Source organism: Mytilus californianus, unplaced genomic scaffold (assembly GCF_021869535.1).
Source record: "Mytilus californianus isolate M0D057914Y unplaced genomic scaffold, xbMytCali1.0.p SCAF_5, whole genome shotgun sequence".
In the NCBI taxonomy this organism is placed as follows: domain Eukaryota; kingdom Metazoa; phylum Mollusca; class Bivalvia; order Mytilida; family Mytilidae; genus Mytilus; species Mytilus californianus.
Genome location: NW_026262701.1, coordinates 61,212,873 through 61,235,850, shown reverse-complemented (window position 1 = coordinate 61,235,850; position 22,978 = coordinate 61,212,873). Strand labels below are relative to the sequence as shown.

The window sequence follows — 22,978 nt, the reverse complement described above, 5'->3', positions numbered from 1 at the left end:
CTTAAATTTGTATAGATGATATAAAAAAATCTAATTCCGTTTCAAAACCTTCATTTCTTTTTAATTTTTCCTTTTTTTTTTTTATACAAAACAAAATTGAAATTTGCTTTGTTCTAATATAGCAGGAATTCAAGTGTTTACGGATTCAAAAAGGTTATAAGTTATCCTCTGAAAGAAAATGTTTTTCAACGATCCCTCAAACTGCTGTTGAACGCCATATTTTTATTTTCGTCATGCGATTATGCATTATTTTCTATGACAAAACCGGGTCTGCTTTGTGAAATTTAAGGACAAAACCGGGTCGTACACATTGACAAAACCGGGTGCTTCAATTTTGACATGACCCACTTCTTTCATTCCATGCACAGACATGCAAACATTGAGGCGATCATAGTGAAAAGTCTTGACATCTCCGTGTTAATATCTTTCTTTCCGTACCTTTCTTTCCATACAATGTGCTCAATTTAAAGAGAAATTAAACAAATTCGAGGCAAGGTTCACTCAATTCACCATTTTGATGTGCCTTTTTACTTATTTCTCCATAAATCTAGAACGGTGGTAGAAAATATTACATCACACTATCGAAAATAGTTATATGTGTATGTATATTCTTCAATATACTTAAAACAAAAATTAAGTAAACAGAATTTCTACATTTCTCTGTCTGTTGATTGTCCGTCACCGTACCGGACATTAGATACTATTGAGTCCAAACATTTTTCGCCGGGGTAGTTTAGATACAGTGAACTTTGTCAAACCTTCTTGGAATTTTATGAAACTTGGACAGAAGCTTTTTTAAGATCAAAAGACTGTATACAGAGCATAATTTGGAAAATACAATTTTTTTTTCCATTTTTCCGTATTTTACTGTTAAATGTACCTAGTTCTTTTGCAGTTAACATTTAGATACAGTCTGGAGTTCAAGTTTTTTAGACATCCTAAATTTTGTCAAACCTTCAAGAAATTTTAAGAAACTTGGACAGAAACTTTTTTATGATAAAAAAAACATTATACAGAGCAAAATTAGGATAAATGATATTTTCAGTTTTCCGTATTTATCAATATAAGAAAATCTATTTTTTTTGCAGTTAACATATTTAGACATCAACTACTTTGTCAAACCATCTTAGAATTTTAAGAAACTTTGTTAAAAGCTTTTTTTATGATTAGGAAATAATGTCTGAATCAAATTTTTTTAGATATATTTACAAAATGTACTTAATTTTTATACGACCGCAAACATGGCAAAAATTTTGCGTTCGTATATTGCTCTCTCGTCGTCGTCCGAAGACATTTAGTTTCCGGACAATAAATTTAGTTTAAGTGTATGGATCTCTATGAAATTTAAGCAAAAGGTTCAATACCACAGAAGGAAGGTTGGGATTGTCTTTGGGGGAATTTTTTTTTCCTCAAGATTTAAGAAATTATCAATTTTCCAAAAAAAAATTGGGGGTCACAATTTATTTTGCTAATTCTTTGTATATAGTCTGAAAACAGATTTTTTAAGTATTGCGCAACAGCACAGTGTATTGCACAACAGCAAGAAATCTTCAATTGAATATAAATTCAAATCATATAACCAATTTCTAGTTCTTTGACTACATTTATTCTGTGTCAAATATTTAATTACAATCCTGTATCAAGTTTGAATATTGTGTCCATTTTTGCCCCAACTGTTCAGGGTTGGACATCTGTAGTCGTATCCAGCTGCTTTTGGCGAAGCACATTTATTTCAGTATTTAACTGAAAAATGGACTTAGTTTTTTGCAGTTAACATTATAAATTTACATTCAGTCTGGGATAAAAAAAAATCAGACTTCAGTTACTTTGTTAAACCTTCATGGAATGTTATGAAACTTTGACAGAAGCTTCTTCAAGATTTAAAAAAGGAATCTGAATAAAAATTTCAAATTAAATTTTTGTTGTTGGTATTTTTTCTGATAAATGGACTTAATTTTTAGCTGTCAACATTACACTTTTATACTGACAGCAGCAATCATAGCTAGACACAGGGTTTTGTGGAACCCTTTATCACTTTTTTAAAAGAACACATAGCATGATCCTTGATTGAAATTTACAAGCAAATCTTGCTTATGAAGCTTGTTAGAATCATCTTAAATGTCGGAATATCTCAACTATCTGAATCACAATGAAAATTTCATTTCTAAGACATGGAAGGGTAAGTTTGATGTAAAAAATACTTGTAACTATAAATATAATTTCAAAATATATGAAGCCTTTACAGTACATCTATGGCAACAAATAGAAATTTACAGTTTTTTCTACTAGATCTAAAGTTGTGCACCTCCTCTTTAAAAGTTTTGATATTTAAAAAGATATATACATTATGGATGATGCACTTATAACATGTATAATATTGAACATATTCAGAATTATTTTTATACAATTATACTATTTGATACAGATAAACAGCCCAGGTCACTTCTTCTGTAGAGAAATAGATAGTGAAACAGCATCTTTGGAACATCAACATTTCCTACAATTGCAAGAAGAATTAAATCAAGTCTTTAACCAGGAACAGACTGTCCAACAGCCATACATACCATCAAAAGTAAGCATTTTCCTGTTAATAAACAGGAATAGAAGTCACTTACTCAATAGGTCAGAAGATAGTTTATATACTTATGTCAGCCAGATTAATTAAATGTTGGCAGTATGTCATTAACGGTTCTAGAGTTATGCCCCTTTATAACTTGGAAAGGACAGTTTCCAAACTCTAACTTAAGCTTGTCTCATCTAAATTTTATGAAAAACTCATACACAATGCTAAGAACTACAACATGCAGACAGAGATTAAATTTGGGCAGAGAGTCAGTTACCAATCTATAGTTATGCCCCTTTTTAACTTGAAAAATTTCAGGGCTTGAGAGGGGGTATTCATGTCCTCAGACACATTCTTCTTTTATTTTAAGATACTGCAAACCAACTAATTTTCATGACTTTCTTGAGTAGAAAAATAACGGGAATTTAAATTGTTGTTAATATGTAAAACTTGGATCTTCCCTTATATAAATATATCACTAAAAGGGAAAATTGTGAAAAAGAATTGTTGCGAAGTTGGCTAAATCAGACTTAACGCGAAATAAATTTTGCATGAAAATTAGATTTTTTACAGAAAATGTCCGTAGTAGAAAATAAAGAATGATGCAGGATAGAGTTATATATATATGCTAGCATTTTTCTCGCAACATTTTTTCCTGCTTTCAGGGTGAAATTTGTATAGCCTTTAGGCAAAAGGACAGAAAGTGGTACAGAGTAAGGAATGAGGGTGTTTTTGCCAGAAAATATGGACAGGAAGCTTGGTAAGGAAATAATGATGATGTTAATATTTCATTTTTGTGTGGTCTGATATGGTCCAGCTGTAGAGTCAATAGGGATTACTTCTGTTGTCTTGTCATAGTTTTCTATGTCATGGTCAGTGTCACGCTTGTTAATCCACAACTCATTGAAAACAGCTTGATTGAATTCAACCAAACTTACACAGATTCATCAGGACATGAAGTTTTGTACCTGCTATTTTAATGTTTTACCTGAGCGGTTTCTGAGGTTTCCAATACAAACAGGGCTCACGCTACCAGGCGACTAGGGCGAAGATGCTGCTTTCCTGTCCGTCACTTCGCTTTGCCGACCCTCAAAAGCGAAAACTAGTCGCCCTGTGGTTTACGATACTCGCTTTCAGTCGCTTTCGTCATCGGCAATATTCAATTTTTCCCAAGTCGATGAAACAGCAATTTTTCAGTAAAAAGTAAAGAAATTCAAAGACATAAACGATTTATTTTCTTCAGAAAAGAGGTTAAAGCATTGATTTTAAAGTTGGTTGCATGTTATTTCATAAAAACAATTTTTTATCACTCCCGGTACTTGTTAGAAAGCGTACATCAAATCATTCTAATTTTCGGCAAAATAAGTTCGTTACTTTGTTAGAACGTGATGAAATTTGCCTGAAGTAAATTTGTTATCCATGTATTGCATTAAAAACGTCATATTCCTTTCCAAATAGCGTGTCAAACATCGTTTTAACTTTATTTTTGTAAATTTTTCTTCTTCGTCCGCCATTGAAATATTTGACTAATTTGTACTAAACTACTGATCGGAACCGGACCAGCTATGACCGAAAGCTGGATTCATACGATAATGACTACTGAAGAATGAATGGCACAGCTGACAGAGGAATATTGATCCCAAAAGGAAAAATTACGCATTCCACGCGCATTAACATACTTTTGGTTAAATCTACTTGATTAATGTATATATTTCCATGTATATGAATTGTTTCAATTTATTAATTAAAATTGCTCAACTCTGGGACTACTATACTATGTCCAAGCTTAACTGTGTTAAATTTATATATCTTTTAAATGAGAATTTTAACCACTGAATTTCACAAACATAACAGAGTAAATTTTAAATTGAAATAACAACTTTCTTTTCCTTTTTGATATAAAAAAAATCTTTTTTATTATTGCTAGATATTAAACTGTTTTTTTTCTGACAAGAGGACTAATATGATTGTGCAACTAGATATGATAAAATTAAACAACTTTGAACTTGAACTGTTACTTTTATTGTACTCCCAGGTACAGATTGAGCAATATAAAAAAATAAGATACATATGGACATTTGTATTATAGTAAAACCAAACATTGTAGCGCCGCGAGCGAACGAGCACTTCTCTCTCAAATCTCACCACTTCTCCCTCTCAGTTTCAAAAAGAGAAGTCACTTCTCCTTATGATTCTGAAGTAGTGTGAGCCCTGACAAGTACATTGACTTTACTGTTACTGCTTTTTGTATCAGTTCATTAATTAGCTACATGTATCCCTCTAAAATAAAAAAAAAAATATGATTTATTTCCTGTGTACTAATACAAGGACTTAGTTTGTAGTTAACACTTTGATCATTGTTGATTAAAGATTTTAAAACTTTTTTTACAATACTTGAACAGAAGCTTCTTCATAATCAAGAGTTAGCACCCTAAGAAAAATTTAATTGTTTTCTTTTTCCTTTTTAAAGGCAGTGCTTTAATGCCTTTCTGGTTGCCGTGTTAATCTTTCTTTCTGCGATATCCAACTTATCTACGTGGGGGGTCATTAGGCTCCAAGTAGATCCGGAAAATGTTGATTCTCTCCTCTTCTTATTGTGATATAAAATGTTTTTTGTTTCATTTCATTTACATTGGGAAATAGAGAAACGATCATTGTGTTTTGTTAGTTTTAAAAACTTTTGATATATTTGTATTTTACATTATAAGCAGTCAACCGATTGACAAACTAGAATTATTTGAATTCCGTGTGGAAAGAGGTCGGGTTAATTTCGAGTGTTATCTGCAATCTAGATGTTTATAAATCATTTCAGTAGTTGATATAATAATTAAAGGTCGACTGAACATGAATAATATTATACAATTTAAAGCGCATTTCTGTTTATGCATGCGAACCCGTCTAACGTTATTGTTATTTCGCAGTTATATAAAGTAGCAAATTATCGTTCCTGAATAGGTGGCGCTGTGGTAGCCGATCCTGTTCTTCAACTTCCAGTTTCTGCACTGTGCAACTATTACAGTTGCATTTTTAATTAACGATGCCAAGTACTTGTTGTTGTGTACCTGGATGTCATTTAAGAGGAGGACATGCATTTCCAAATGACTTAAAAAGAAGGAAAAGTTGGATCAACGCCATGGCCCATACGCAGATTGGACGAGAACACGATGAAATCGTGGAGTCCATCTCAATCAGCTGTTGTTTGCAAGGCACATTTTACTGAAAAAGACTACGTGCAGGAAACTATTCATGGTAAAACTCTATTTTCTTTTTAAAATATATAGTTATATATGTAATCGTCATGCGAATAAACCAAAGTCTGTTTACAACCGCAATTATCGTTTTAGAATAAAAGAGGGTGGTTAATTCAAGACGTCATAATTTTTTGGATTACGATTCAATGTGATCTGTTTGAGATTTTTTGGGGCTTGTTACAATTATAATGATTTCTTACAAGAGGTATATCATACTGAGAATTATTTTAGCATTTATTATGCTAATGTAGTAATGACAGGAATGCATAAGCTATGCCTCATAGACTTTCTTGAAAAATATCAATGACAATGTTAACAGGAACAAAACAATGACATGCTCTCATTTATATTATAGTTATTTAGGTACAAACAATGTATGTTTGTTGCATACGACTCTCATTGTTTGTCCTTTGGATTTACATAACATACATATTGATGTACATTGAATCAGGCTAACATAGTTTTATCCAGATTGTAATGAATAAATCTAGTTAATATTTTGCCAGGTAGTACAAAGTATGCATTGCTAATGGAAGTTCATTTAATTATCAAAAAACTAATGTTTTATAACCTTTTTCAGGGCGCAAACCCACCATACAGAGACTTAAGTCTACTGCTATTCCCAGCCTATTTTCCTGGACCAAGCAAGAGACTGAATCGTCCACAAAAAGAAAAATCAGGGCAGTTTCCTGTGAAAACAAAAGAACTAAACTTGTAGTAGAAATCTAGAGGAAAGTTTTGATTGTAAAGTTGGTTTTCCTGAAGAAGTCATTCATACTGCAGACAGGATTTATGACTGTCCACCACCAACTGCCGAGCTAATGTTGAGCTTCACAGATGGAATTACGCAAACACCATCAATGCCTATATTTTCAGCAGAGAATTTTGAAATGAAGACACGTGACACAGCCATGCATTTTTATACCGGTTTAGAGTTGTATACTAAATTTTTATTTGTTTTGACCACACTTGGTCCAGCAGCACATTGTTTGAGATACATATATTTTCAAATTGATAGGGTGTCATTTGAAAATCAGTTTTTTTATGACTTTGATGAAATTGAGGCATTATACAACCAACTTTGAACTGTCTAGATTCTAGATTGAAACTAGTGTTAAGAATATTGTGTAAACATGGATTGTTTTTATGTCTAAACAGTGGCGTGAGGCTAACACTTGGCCATTTAGTGGTTTAGTCAGGTATTTTTCGCCATCCAACTTCAAATTAAAGTTTCCTACAACTTGGATTATTATTGACAGCACAGAATATCCCGTGATAAAACCTAAAGCTCCTAGAGCTCAGGCAACCTTTTCATCATATAATAACAGAAACACTGAAAATACTTGTATGTTCGACACCTGGTGGTTTAGTCAACTATGTCTCTAATGCATATGTTGGTTGTACCAGTGACTGTGAAATAGTTGAAAGATGTAGAATAGTTCAATTATGTGATCCAGGTGACAGTGTGATGGCAGACAAAGGTTTAAATGTGCAAGATTTGTTTGCTCACTTTTTTCAAAAAAAGAAACAGAATTAGTTCCAAAACTCTTATACGGGATAGAAAAGTCTCCAATTAACACGTACACATAGAGCTAATTATTGGACTTGGCAAAACATACAAAATTCTAATAAATCCTATGAATGGAACTGAAACAAAACTTTCATCTGAAATAACATTTAGTTGTTTTATTGTGTAATTTTAGAACTTGTATTGTGCCAAAGGATGCATAAATAAAAGTGACACAATGAAGTTTGTTCTGATATATATATATATATATATATATATAAATATTATTTACAATAACATGCACATGTAAATTGTAATGCATATAAAAATAAGGAGATGTGGTATGATATTCAGTGAGTTGATCGAACCAAAGTGCATAAGAAATGGCTTAAGCAGTTACAGGTGTTACTGTCACCGTACAATCTCCAACAATTAGAAAAACTTGTACCGTGTAAAAAATTTCAGAGATCTTACAACTAAGTTTTGTTGTCTCACCTTGACTTTGGTGAATTGTTTATATCTGTTGATGTAAATATAAAAAAGAAGATGTGGTATGATTGCCAATGAGACAACTCTCCACAAGAGACCAAATGACACAGAAATTAACAGCTATAGTTCACAGTACGGCCTTCAACAATGAGCAAAGCACATACCGCACAGTGAGCTATAAAAGGCCCCGAAATGACAATGTAAAACAATTCAAACAAGAAAACTAACGGCCTAATTTATGTACAAAAAATGAACAAATAACAAATATGCAACACATCAACAAACGACAACCACTGAATTACAGGCTCCTGACTTGGGACAGGCACATACATGTACAGACAGAATGTGGCGGGGTTAAACATGTTAGCGGGATCCCAACCCACCCCCTAACCTGGGACAGTGGTGTAACAGTACAATATAAGAACGAACTATAAAAATCAGTTGAAAGAGGCTTAACTCATCAGATGGATAAATACAATTACAAGTGGACGTGGCCGGGTAGTTGTACATCCAAACAACAAAAAGACACTAAGTACAGATCTGAGAGTACTCGCATTTACTGACAGCTAGTTCAAAGCCACTAACAACTGATAAAAAAAATCTTGCATCTAAGACTAAATTATCAATCCTTAAGCTCCCTTTAGAATTTTATAAATTTTAGATTTTACATTTCTGAGTTATGGGGTTTTATTCATTAAAAAAGGGGGGATTTTCCAGTTTTTTGACAACAACTCAAAAATGCTTTAAGCAGTTCGCATGAAACTTTGGTGAATTATTTATAGCTATTGATGTAATCTCCCTATTGATTTTCATAAATTTCAAATATGACATTGAGAAGAAATTGAACTTTATTTGTTTATAGTCTGGCAACAGATTTATTAAGTATTGCGCAACAGCACAGTGTATTGCACAACAGCAAGAAATCTTAAATTGAATATAAATTCAATTCATATAACCGATTTCAAGTTCTTTGACTACATTTATTCAGAAACTATAATATGTCAAATATTTAATTACAATCCAAATTCAGACCTGTATCAAGCTTGAATGTTGTGTCCATTTTTGCCCCAACTGTTCAGGGTTTGACCTCTGCGGGTGTATCCAGCTGCGCTCAGCGAATCAGTTTATTTCTTAATTAAGAACTCCTTTTTTGTTGAGCCTGCGACTTTTGTCGCAGAAAGCTCGACATAGGGATAGTGATCCGGCGGCGGCGTTAGCTAACTTCTTAAAAGCTTTATATATTAGAAGGTGGAAGGTCTGGATGCTTCATACTTCGTATATGGATGCCTCATGTTACGAAGTTTCCATCAGTCACATGTCCAATGTCCTTGACCTCATTTTCATGGTTCAGTGACTACTTGAAAAAAAAGTTAAGATTTTTTGTAATGTTAAATTCTCTCTTATTACAAGTAATAGGATAACTATATTTGGTATGTGTGTACCTTGCAAGGTCCTCATGCCCGTCAGACAGTTTTCACTTGACCTCGACCTCATTTCATGGATCAGTGAACAAGGTTAAGTTTTGGTGGTCAAGTCCATATCTCAGATACTATAAGCAATAGGTCTAGTATATTCGATGTATGGAAGGACTGTAAGGTGTACATGTCCAACTGGCAGGTGTCATCTGACCTTGACCTCAATTTCATGGTTCAGTGGTTATATTTAAGTTTTTGTGTTTTGGTCTGTTTTTCTTATACTGTATGCAATAGGTCTACTATATTTGGTGTATGGAATGATTGTAAGGTGTACATGTCTAGCTGGCAGGTGTCATCTGACCTTGACCTCATTTTCATGGTTCAGTGGTCAAAGTTAAGTTTTTGAGTTTTGGTCTTTTTTTCTAATACTATATGCAATAGTTCAACTATATTTGGTGTATGGAAATATTTTATGATCTATTTGTCAGTCACGCAGGTTTTTTTTTTACCTTGACCTCATTTTCAAGGTTCATTGCTCAGTTTTAATTTTTGTGTGTTTTGGTCTGTTTTTCTTAAACTATAAGCAATAGGTCAACTATATTTGTTGTACGGAAGAATTGTTAGCTGTACATGCCTGCCTAGCATGGTTCATCTGACCTTGACCTCATTTTCTTGGTTCATTGGTCAATGTTTAGTTTACTTGGTTAATGTTAAGTTTATGTGACAGTTGTAATAAAGCTTTATATTTAGGACTATGAACATAATATCAATGATTAGTAAAGAAGGCGAGACATTTCAGCGTGTGCACTCTTGTTTCATTCATAAATTACATTATACTTGGAAATATAATTTTGCTTGGAGTTATAGTTTCTAAAAAAAGTATTGTCATTGAAAGAGTTGACATGTTGCAATGTACATTTATTCTACATAGTTCTATGGTACCAAATCAAAAGTTTATATAAAAGAAAGAAGTCAAAGGTTTCCCATCATAGTTTAGTTACATATATTTTTTTTGTACCTGAGGTCGTTGAATATAGATCATTATATAAATAAGGAGATGTGTTATGATTGCCAATGAAACAACTATCATCCATACATTGTACTTACCAGTAACAAACCACATTTGCAAAGTTGAATAAAATACAGTTGATAACATTTACTTATTACTAAAAAGAAAATGCCAAACTATTTTAAACAGTATTTGACTATAAACATAGATAAAAAAGGTACAAACTGGACATAATGCACTAGTTCATAAACAAGTGAGAACAATCGCCTTCATATAGTGCTCAGAATATGACATTCATAAAACTTGTTCAATATCATTAGAGAATTCTAAATCTTAAATACTGAAAGCCACCTCTGATAAGTACAATGTACTATGCAAAATAATGATATAACTGGACTAAAAATACACACAACCTGTAATTAACTGCCTTTACAGCGCTTTCGCGCTTTGATTTTGTATTTTGCTGATAAATGGATTTAAATTGTTAGCAGTCATCATTACACTGCATCATTCAGGCCAATTTGGGTAACTACTGGGAGAGCAAGTTTTGCAATTTATGGGACCAATTAATGGCACTTTTCATACCTCCTCCTTTTTTTCAAAGTTTTAGATGGAAATTGACTTTTTTAGGTAAACTACTACTTGTTAATTGATTTATACCTCCAGACTTGGTGGTTTTGCATTTGTGTCTAGCTGTTATTGAATTTTATGTTCAGTTCTTGATGACAGGTTTTCTCTTTCAGTTGTTACTTTGTTGATAAAGGTGGAGAAGCAGAGTCTATAAGTGTCAGATGGTAAGTAGTTTGATTCACTTCTTATGAGAAATATTATACTGAAGCACCTGAAGACAGCAATTCACCATTTAGCTAGACCAATTTTAACAGACGTCAAAAGTAGTGCTAGAATAATTCATTGTAGCAAGTAATTTGTAAGAGACCAATTTATCATTTTATTGTCGAGCCTTCGACTTTAGTCAAAAAACCGAGAAATAGCGATCCTACATTCCGTTGGCGTCGTCGTTGTCGTCGGCGGCGTCCACAAATATTCACTCTGTGGTTAAAGTTTTTGAAATTTTAATAACTTTCTTAAACTATCCTGGAATTTTACCAAACTTGGACAGAAGCTTGTTTATGATCATCAGATAGTATCCAGAAGTAAATTTTGTAAAAATAAAATTCCATTTTTTCTGTATTTTACTTATAAATGGACTTAGTTTTTCTGCTGGGAATTTACATTCACTCTGTGGTTAAAGTTTTTAAAATTTTAATAACTTTCTTAAACTATCCTGGGTTTGTACCAAACTTGGACAGAAGCTTGTTTATGATCATAAGATAGTATCTAGAAGTAAATTTTGTAAAAAAATAAATCCATTTTTTCCTTATTTTACTTTTAAATGGACTTAGATTTTCTGCCAGGAAACAACATATTTACTCTGTGGTTAAAGTTTTTAAAATTTTAATAACTTTCTTATACTATTTTGGATTTGTACCAAACTTGGACAGAAGCTTGCTTATGATCAAAAGCTAGTATCTAGAAGGAAATTTTGTAAAAAAATAAATCCATTTTTTCCGTATTTTACTTTTAAATGGACTTAGATTTTCTGCCAGGAAACAACATATTCACTCTGTGGTTAAAGTTTTTATACGACCGCAAAAATTGAAAATTTTTTGGTCGTATATTGGTATGACGTTGGCGGCGTCGTCGTCGTCGTCGTCGTCGTCGTCGTCGTCGTCTGGCGTCGTCCGGCGTCGTCCGAAGACACATTGGTTTTCGCACTCTAACTTTAGTTTAAGTGAATGGATCTCCATGAAATTTTACCATAAGGTTCAATACCACGAAAGGAAGGTGGGGATTGATTTTGGGGGTTATGGTACCAACAGTTAAGGAATTAGGGGCCAAAAAGGGGCCAAAAATAAGCATTTTTGTAACTTCCAGACAATAACTTGTGTGTAAGTGTATGGATCTCTCTGACATTGTACCACAAGGTTCCATATCACAAAGGGAAGGCTGTAATTGATTTTGGGGGTAATTGCCTCAAAATTTTAGGAATTAGGGGCCAAAAAAGGGGCAAAAAACAAGCATTTTTCTAGTTTCATGACAGTAACTTGTGTGTAAGTGTTTGGATATTTCTGAAATTGTACTACAAGGTTCCATATCACAAAGAGAAAGCTGGAATTGAGTTTGGGGGTAATTGCCCGAAACGTTTAGGAATTGGGGGCCAAAAAGGGGCCAAAAATAAGCATTTTTCTAGTTTCCAGACAATAACTTGTGTTCAAGTGTATGGATCTCTCTGAAATTGTACTGCAAGGTACCATACCACAAAGGGAAGGCTGGGATTGAGTTTGGGGGTGATGAATCATAAGGGGGTTCAAAAAATTTGGGGGGGGGGATTTTTTTTTTTCTTTTTTTTTCTTTTTTTCCTTTTTTTTTTCTTTTAAAATTTTCCATTTTAAGTTGGTTATTTCTGATTAATATTTAAAAGCAAATAATAATGATATGGTAGGAGATACACACCAAACAGGATGTGTAAATTATTATATAATAAGTATTGTGCAATAGCAAGAAATTTTCAATTGCACAGTATTGCACAATTGCAAGAAATCTTCAATTGCACAGTATTGCGCAATAGCAAGAAATCTTCAATTGCACAGTATTGCGCAATAGCAAGAAATATCCAATAGCACAATATTGCGCAATAGCAAGAAATTGTCAATTGTACAGTATTGCACAATAGCAAGAAATATTCAATTGCATAGTATTGTGCAAAAGAAGATACTTCCTATAAATTGCTTATTTCTTGATCAATTTCAATGGGGTTTTATTCTTGAATTCTTGGGGTTCTTTAATATGCTGAATCTAATCGTGTATTAAGTTTTTGGATTTTGGGCCCCGTTTTTAAATTGGTCCACATTGAGGTCTAAAGGGTCCAAAATTTAACTTTGTTTGATTTCATCAAAAATTGAATTATTGGGGTTCTTTGATATGCCGAATCTAACCGTGTATTTAGATTCTTAATTTTTGGTTCCGTTTTCAGATTGGTCTACATTAAGGTCAAAAGGGTCCAAAATTAAACTTAGTTTGATTTTAACAAAAATTGAATTTTTAGGGTGCTTTGATATGCTGAATCTAAACATGTATTTAGATTTTTGATTATGGGCCCAGTTTTCAAGTTGGTCCAAATCGGGGTCCAAAATTAAACTTTGTTTGATTTCAACAAAAATTGAATATATGGGGTTCTTTGATATGCTGAATCTAACCATGTATTTAGATTTTTGATTTTTGGGCCCCGTTATCAACTTTGTCCACATTGAGGTCAAAAGGGTCCAAAATTAAACTTTGTTTGATTTCATCAAAAATTGAATATATGGGGTTCTTTGATATGCTGAATCTAACCATGTATTTAGATTTTTTATTTGTGGACCCGCTATCAAATTGGTTCATATTGAGGTCAAAAGGGTCCAAAATTAAACTTTGTTTGATTTCATCAAAAATTGAATTATTGGGGTTCTTTGATATGCCAAATCTAACCGTGTATTTAGATTTTTAATTTTGGGTCCCGTTTTTAAATTGGTCTACATTAAGGTCCAAAGGGTCCAAAATTAAACTTAGTTTGATTTTAACAAAAATTGAATTCTTGGGGTTCTTTGATATGCTGAATCTAAACATGTGTTTAGATTTTTGATTATGGGCCCAGTTTTCAAGTTGGTCCAAGTTGGGGTCCAAAATTAAACTTTGTTTGATTTCAACAAAAATTGAATATATGGGGTTCTTTGATATGCTGAATCTAAACATGTATTTAGATTTTAGATTTTTGGCCCAGTTTTCAAGTTGGTCCAAATTGGGGTCCAAAATTAAACTTTGTTTGATTTCAACAAAAATTGAATATATGGGGTTCTTTGATATGCTGAATCTTACCATGTATTTAGATTTTTTATTTGTGGGCCCGCTATCAAATTGGTTCATATTGATGTCAAAAGGGTCCAAAATTAAACTTTGTTTGATTTCAACAAAAATTGAATATATGGGGTTCTTTGATATGCTGAATCTAAACATGTATTTAGATTTTAGATTTTTGGCCCAGTTTTCAAGTTGGTCCAAATTGGGGTCCAAAATTAAACTTTGTTTGATTTCAACAAAAATTGAATATATGGGGTTCTTTGATATGCTGAATCTTACCATGTATTTAGATTTTTTATTTGTGGGCCCGCTATCAAATTGGTTCATATTGAGGTCAAAAGGGTCCAAAATTAAACTTTGTTTGATTTCATCAAAAATTTAATTATTGTGGTTCTTTGATATGCCAAATCTAACCGTGTATTTAGATTTTTAATTTTGGGTCCCGTTTTTTAAATTGGTCTACATTAAGGTCCAAAGGGTCCAAAATTAAACTTAGTTTGATTTTAACAAAAATTGAATTTTTGGGGTTCTTTGATATGCTGAATCTAAACATGTGTTTAGATTTTTGATTATGGGACCAGTTTTCAAGTTGGTCCAAGTTGGGGTCCAAAATTAAACTTTGTTTGATTTCAACAAAAATTGAATATATGGGGTTCTTTGATATGCTGAATCTAAACATGTATTTAGATTTTAGATTTTTGGCCCAGTTTTCAAGTTGGTCCAAATTGGGGTCCAAAATTAAACTTTGTTTGATTTCAACAAAAATTGAATATATGGGGTTCTTTGATATGCTGAATCTTACCATGTACTTAGATTTTTTATTTTGTGGGCCTGCTATCAAATTGGTTCATATTGAGGTCAAAAGGGTCCAAAATTAAACTTTGTTTGATTTCATCAAAAATTGAATTATTGGGGTTCTTTGATATGCCAAATCTAACCGTGTTTTTAGATTTTTAATTTTGGGTCCCGTTTTTTAAATTGGTCTACATTAAGGTCCAAAGGGTCCAAAATTAAACTTAGTTTGATTTTAACAAAAATTGAATTCTTTGGGTACTTTGATATGCTGAATCTAAACATGTGTTTAGATTTTTGATTATGGGCCCAGTTTTCAAGTTTGTCCAAGTTGGGGTCCAAAATTAAACTTTGTTTGATTTCAACAAAAATTGAATATATGGGGTTCTTTGATATGCTGAATCTAACCATGTATTTTGATTTTGGACATTGGACCATAATAGGAAAATTAAAAAAATTGAAGTTCTTAGACCACATTCTTTCTGTGTCAGAAACCTATGCTGTGTCAAATATTTAATCACAATCCAAATTCCGAGCTGTATCAAGCTTGAATGTTGTGTCCATACTTGCCCCAACTGTTCAGGGTTCGACCTCTGCGGTCGTATCAAGCTGCGCCCAGCGAAGCATTTTATTAAAATTTTAATAACTTTCTTATACTATTTTGGATTTGAACCTAACTTTTACAGAAGCTTGTTAATGATCAAATGCTAGTATCTAGAAGGAAATTTTGTTTTCTTCCAGTTAACATTACATTCAGTCTGCAGTTAAAGTTTTTAAACATTATTAGATTCATAAACTCTCCTGGATTTTTACCAAACTTGGACAGAAGCTTCTAACAATCAGAAGATAGTATCAAGAGGAATATTTTTATTGATTTGCGACCTCATTTTTGTTGAGCCTGCGATTAACAGAAAAGTAGGCGAGACACTGGGTTCCGCGGAACCCTTACAAATTTTTGGTCACACATCTCTCAATTAGTTTAAAAGAATCAGAAGTAGAGACTGCTTATAGATCATAAAAGTATTGTGTCAATGTTGGACTCATCAAACTAGCACACAGGCAATTTTACGACTATGCTGGTTGTAAAGTTGTCATGTTTTGGCAGCAATATTTGAAATTGAATTGGTTTTTTTAATTTGTTAAACGTATCAATAGAAAAAAGTTATTATTATTGTAAAGTACTAAAAATAAATTATGATGAGCATCATGACAATACTAGGAAAATTTGTTTTGATTTTTGAGAACTTTTTAGAAATTCACTTATTTAACATTAAACTAAATGGGATCATATATAGTTGCCAACCTCTGGCATGACATTCCAAAATGGGTGTAAAACCTAATTAGCAAATTGCTATTTGCTTTAAACATGTTAAAAATCATCCAATTAAATTAGGTACACTTAACTAAGTACTGTAAACTTTCACTGCTATTATATATTCCACAACTGTCTGTTAGGCTTATTTAGAAAATCATACCTTGATGCATGTTCATGAAAAATACAGTTTTGGTTACATTTTATGACAACAATTGCTAAGGAAAAATTTCAAAGCGTGTTTGATCGTTTGCTGTATTTTCATGGAAAATCTGTTGTCCATCATCAAGTAGAAGTTGAAACTGCTTGTAAATAATTCTAGAATGCTTGACAAGTGTTAAAATAAGCCAAAATCAGAAAACCAATTGAAAAAGTTGTGTTTGACATGAACAAGAAATAGAAATAGAAAAAACTGTAAACAAATAGGGTAAGAGTGTGAGAAAAACTCGACATTAATAGATGTCACTAAAGAATACAACATAAAGCAGAAAATCATTATCCACTATTTAATATTATTGCTATCAATTATCTTATATTGGCAACAACATAGAAGGATGTATTGATTTTTACTGCAGTTGAAAAGATTAAGATAATGGCAGGGTTCCCATCCTGTGTTTAGAGTGAAAAATAAACTTTGAAATGTCCTTAAAATTTAGAAAAATGGCAAAATCCTAAAAAAAAATCTAATGCATGTTTTAAAATTCATATCCTTTTCTTTTGCAAAAGTTTCTGATTAAGAATTACTTATAAGACATCAATAATAGTTCATCTTGATGTGTTGTAACATTTGTTGCATTAGATAGACATTTTTTAGTGTTAACTGTTCTATTGAAAAAAAAAAATTACAAAAAAAGTTGGTTCAGTTTGTATCATTTTATGCTTGGAAAATTTTCATCACATGTTACCCTGTTTGTTCTTCTTGACTTGATGTAACTAAATGATATTTAAAAAATATAGACTTAACATTCTGAATTGAATGTGTGCATTTTAGTGTTATGCTACAAATTACTGACATTGACAATATTTCAACTCTTTAAGTACATGTTTCAATAGAATATTTTATGCAAAATTGAAATATCAGATATTCAAATTGATGTAAACATTGCAATCATTTCTTAATTTACAGTAATTCTTCATAACATGCAGCAAATGTTAAATAATAAATAACTAAAGATGAAACAATATTATTGTTAGAGAAGTGCTGTTCTGAATTAACTATTTTTAAAAATATTTCAGGTTACGTAAATCGCCAGAAAGATTCCTGAAGCTGCCTTTTCAGATCAAAGAGTGCTCTGTATTTGGTGTGAAGGCCTTGACACTGGCAATTCAGGAAGACCTTTCAGTGGCAGAAAAGTAAGATTTAAGAAATAATTCATGGGGGCTTGAATTTATTATGATTTTACCACAGGTATGCACTTTATGCCAATATTTTATCAAGAGAGATAGGACAAATACACCAATTCTTTTGGATTGAAGCACTCTAGGTGAAGGGAAATATTTGCTGCTCCCGTAATTAAACACACTATTAATATTGACGTACAAGACAAGAAAACTGAATAAGTGACATGCCAAACGATTTACAATAACATACTTAGGCAGGTTTGGATGAAGTTAACTTACTATCCTACTTTTATTTTTTAGGAAAATTGGCTTTCAAATTTTTTTATCGTCGTTTGTTTATATTTCTGTGTTTGATGACTTTCAGTTCACATTCGTGCATTTTTCCGTAGAATAAAATTGAGAATGGAAATGGGGAATGTGTCAAAGAGACAACAACCCGACCACAGAACAGACAACAGCAGAAGGCCACCAACAGGTCTTCAATGCAGCGAGAAATTCCCGCACCCGGAGGCGTCCTTCAGCTGGCCCCTAAACAAATATATATACTAGTTCAGTGATAATGAACGCCATACTAAACTCCAAATTGTACACAAGAAACTAAAATTAAAAATAATACAAGACTAACAAAGGCTAGAGGCTCCTGACTTGGGACAGGTGCAAAAATGCGGCGGGGTTAAACATGTTTATGAGATCTCAACCCTCCCCCTATACCTCTAGCCAATGTAGAAAAGTAAACGCATAACAATACGCACATTAAAATTCAGTTCAAGAGAAGTCCGAGTCTGATGTCAGAAGATGTAACCAAAGAAAATAAACAAAATGACAATAATACATAAATAACAACAGACTACTAGCAGTTAACTGACATGCCAGCTCCAGACTTCAATATGTGCTTTATAAAGAATATTTCCATAAAAAAATGGATGTGAAATACCTGAACGTATAAGAAGTCTGCATGTTGAGCTATATTTACGAATGATGTCCTTATACCGATGATAAAATTTAGTAAATGTTTTGACTAGTTTGTGATATCGAAAACCCTGGTGTAATAATTTTTCAGTAATACATAAATTTCTCTCGTTAAAATCTAAAACATTGTTACATACACGAGCGAATCGTACAAGTTGAGATATATAAACACCGTAAGATGGTGACAAGGGAACGTCACCATCTAAAAATGGATAATTAACGATAGGAAATGAAAAATCATCTCTTTTATCATATATTTTAGTATTAAGCTTTCCGTTAATGATATAGATATCAAGATCGAGGAAAGGGCAGTGGTCATTGTTAGTATTAGCTTTATTTAAAGTAAGTTCAACAGGATAAATTTCTTTAGTATACATACTGAAGTCGTCATTATTGAGAGCCAAAATATCATCCAAATATCTAAAAGTATTATTAAATTTGTGTATCAGATGTTGTTTCGATGGGTCTTTACTGATTTTTGTCATAAATTGTAACTCATAGCAATATAAAAAAAGGTCCGCAATAAGTGGTGCACAGTTAGTCCCCATTGGAATTCCGATAACCTGACGATATACGGAATCTCCAAAGCGAACAAAAATGTTATCTAGTAAAAATTCAAGGGCATATATAGTATCAAAGCATGTCCAATTGACATAGTTTTTTTGTTTATTGCTACTAAAAAATGACCTAAAAGAGTTTGAACATATATATTCACATTCTGACTTTTTAAATGCCCATTTAATTAGGTGTGTGAATTTTTTCTTAATGAGAATGTGAGGCAATGTGGTATATAGGGTAGAAAAATCAAAACTTTGAACAGATTCAAAATCACCAATATATGCATGCAATTTATCAAGTACTTCCAACGAGTTCTTGACACTCCAAAAGTAATTAATTCCACTATTTTCGAAGGCCTTATTTGAACAATTTATTATCAGGTTTTTGATTGTACCAAGTGTACTGGTAAGAAGAATAGACAATTTAGTAGTGGAACAATGGCTTGAAGACGAAATGAATCTATATTTGTAAGGTGTTTTGTGTAGCTTCGGAAGCCAATACATAGTTGGGACTTTCATTGTATTTGGTTCTGCTTGTAAAGCGGTAGCTAAAAGTTTATGTTTGTTACAGATGTCGTTTTCTGAAAATGGAGTCAGTTGGAATGTTGGTGAATTGGTGATTTCTTTTTTCAGAACCTCAATGTAAAATTTACGTCAAACAATAATAATATTATTAGCAGCTTTATCGGCCGGGACAAAAACAAATTCCTTGGCTAGTTCTTTTAGTTTATGTTTGATACGAGAAATAGGTTTATTGTGGTTATTGTTAAGAGTAAAATGTTCTTTAAAATGTTGAATACGTATATCAACTATGTTCATTACTGATTTAAAAAAAGAGTCCAAAGATTTTTTGTCAGCTTTTTCCCGTTTTATCCATTTCAGACAGTAAGTATGGAGTGAGTCGTGGATGATATTACGACACTCATTCCAATTAATTATTGACGGGGGACGATATTTAGGTCCTTTACTGAGGAATGATTTTAACTCTCGGTCTTGAACGATGTTAAGATCTCCTGTTATAACAGTAATGTTGAATCATACTTAATTGTTGTAATGCTTATATTCTTACGTGATCGTTCAATGACATCATTTACACCGATTGACCTTGGGTAACTCATTCATAAAAAGCATACATCGTTGATGGAACAGCCCAAATAAATCATGGTGTTCCAATCAGCTGACATACAATATATTCATATTTTACCACAGTTGTGTACTCAAAGCGTTTGAAGAAAGTCATTAGAATAATATATATACCTTTCTTTGGGGGTAAAGCATATGTATGCTCTGTCTAACTTCGTCAAATATTTCCAGTGTATTCTTTGTTTCTCATTCATGTTGTTTTAATGTAACATTTGCTGTTTAACTGATAGTTGCATTCATGTTCAAAGTATAATAACGAAATCAAGGAAAAGTAATGTTGAATCATTCTTATGAAAATTTCTTGTTCAGGAACATATATAAGTTGTATAAAGGCAGGAATTTGATAAGAAATATACATTTGATTTAATTGTTTGCATATGATTATACTATTGATATCATGTTGTAAATGTTCTTTTTTCAGATCATGTTTGAAGTGGGATGACTCCGCAACTACATTTATGGAAAAATGTGTAAAAAGTAAGTTTATATAGATATAAGAAGATGTGGTATGAGTGCCAATGAGACAACTCTCCATACAAGTCACAATTTGTTAAAGTAAACCATTATAGGTCAAAGTACGGCTTTCAACACGGAGCCTTGGCTCACACCGTACAGCAAGCTATAAAGGGCCCCAAAAATGACTAGTGCAAAACCATTCAAACAGCAAAACCAACGGTCTAATCTATATAAGAAACGAGAAATGAGAAACACTTATGAACCACATTAACAAATGACAACCACTGAACATCAGGTTCCTGACTTAGGACAGGTGCAAACAAATGCAGGGGGGTTTAAAGGTTTTAATTATAGTCCATATTTCGTCATCCTTGGGCCTTTTATAGCTTACTAGACAGTATGCATTGTTGAAGGCTGTACAGTGACTTTAATTTTTCACCTCTTTGTACTTTGGTCTTAATGGATAGTTGTACCATTGGCAATCATAGCATATCTCTTTATATTTATAATAAAGCTGACTTTCCAGGTCATTGTAATATGTAATAAAAAAAAAAAGAAGTGGGCAATAAAAAACTGTTGGTCGGGGAAAGAAAGTCAACACTATATCCAAAATAAAAGATGTAATGACAAACAACACAAATAAAAGGAGATGTGAGGAATAGGTCAACGAGAGCAACCGAATGAAGCTAGAAAACAAAACAATAGTCATGTGAAGAATATTAGCAGTCCACAATTCATTAACAGAAAACTTGAGATTAAGCAACACTAACCTTTCCAAAACCAGGGGAGGAGGCAGTCAGGTGCTCCAATACTGAGACTGTACTATAAAAACCTGTTGAGTGATAGTTATAAGGGATAATACTCTGGAGAATTGGTTAATGTATCTTGTCTAAAGAAATTACAAAATGTATAAACCAATGATACAGGTAACCCTAATCTCATGCAAAGTTTGAAATGAAAACAGTTGTTGTGGACGAAGAATAGACAAGACCATTATATATAGAAACAAAATAGACATGAAAAATTGGGATATTTAAAAAAAAGCACAGGCAACATGAACCCCTTTAGATAACTAAAGTTAAACTTAGTAGCTCCACAAGGGTAAGATTTTGATATTAAAAATTTTATTGTGTTTGATTACATACAAAACTGATAGATAATTGTCCCCTGTGTGACGCATTGCTGAGGACATAGAAATAATGGGGGTATGTACGTCTGTCTGTCCGTACCTCTGTCAGTCTGGTCTTGTTAGTACAATTCTTGTCAGATTTTTGTAAATCTTATATCAGCAATGTCTCTGACAAGATTGAAAATTAGGCCAGGTTAACTATTTTTAAAAGAGTCATGCCCCTTGGAAATATTAATTATATGGAGAATTGCATTGTTAGCGCTCTCATGTGTACAATTCTTGCCAGATTTTTATGAAACTTATATCATAGGTTTGTATCAGCAATGTCTTAGATAATTTCAAAAATCAGTGCCGATCAAATATTTTTAAAAGAGTTATGAACCTTGGAAACATTGTTTATATCGGAAATTGCATTGCATTTGCACTCAAGCCTTCCTTTCTCTAAGATATTTTTATGCTATCCTCCTTCAACCAAAACAATCCATCTGATGTTTGAGGTGTAACTTTCTGAATTCATCGAGAAGCTCTTTTTGACATTATAGTGAATATATAAATGAATGGAGAAACAAGAAAGTAAATTGCAAAATTTATACTTATTTGTAAAAAAATTTCTTATATCAAAATACACAAAATATATACTTTTATACAAGAAGATAATAATGAATGAAAAAACACTAAAACGATAATAACATATTACATAATTCAATAGCTTCACCTAGACAAGGGGTCAACTAAGGAGATATAAAGAAAAAAATAAATAGTAATAGTAGCACATATGACATAAATTGTCAGAAATAGAGATGTTATCAAACCAAAACTGACATAATTAACCAGATTAAATCACCCTATGTATAAAAACATATGTCTACATTAAAATAAGAGGTGTTGAAAGGGAAATGGAGGGGGGAAAATTGATAATATCCCAAATAAAATCTTGCTTACATAATTATCGATTGTGTTGATTAGCAAGAATGTGTAAAATTGTGACGTGTTGTGTAGAAACTGACCAACAAGAGATCTAGTGTAGGGGATAGGCAAAGTTAAATAAGAATCAAAGCAAATGACTTCCGTTGTCTGCATAAAATAAGTTATTAAAATAACTTGCCTATAAAAAGTTCTTAATTTTTTTAGTTATTGCCCTTGGACAG

The 22,978-nt window shown here is 32.4% G+C and overlaps 1 protein-coding gene across 2 annotated transcripts in view; it reads left to right on the top strand.

Annotated features, from left to right (window-relative positions):
* Positions 1-22,978, top strand: part of LOC127701133 (uncharacterized) — a 131,195-nt gene that overhangs the window by 15,647 nt on the left and 92,570 nt on the right. For both annotated transcript variants that reach the window (XM_052204924.1, XM_052204923.1), the window contains exons 3-7: positions 2,426-2,572; positions 3,229-3,323; positions 10,978-11,028; positions 17,472-17,588; positions 20,667-20,722. In XM_052204924.1, coding sequence (XP_052060884.1) covers positions 2,426-2,572; positions 3,229-3,323; positions 10,978-11,028; positions 17,472-17,588; positions 20,667-20,722 — 466 coding nt within the window. The remainder of the gene's footprint in view (positions 1-2,425; positions 2,573-3,228; positions 3,324-10,977; positions 11,029-17,471; positions 17,589-20,666; positions 20,723-22,978) is intronic.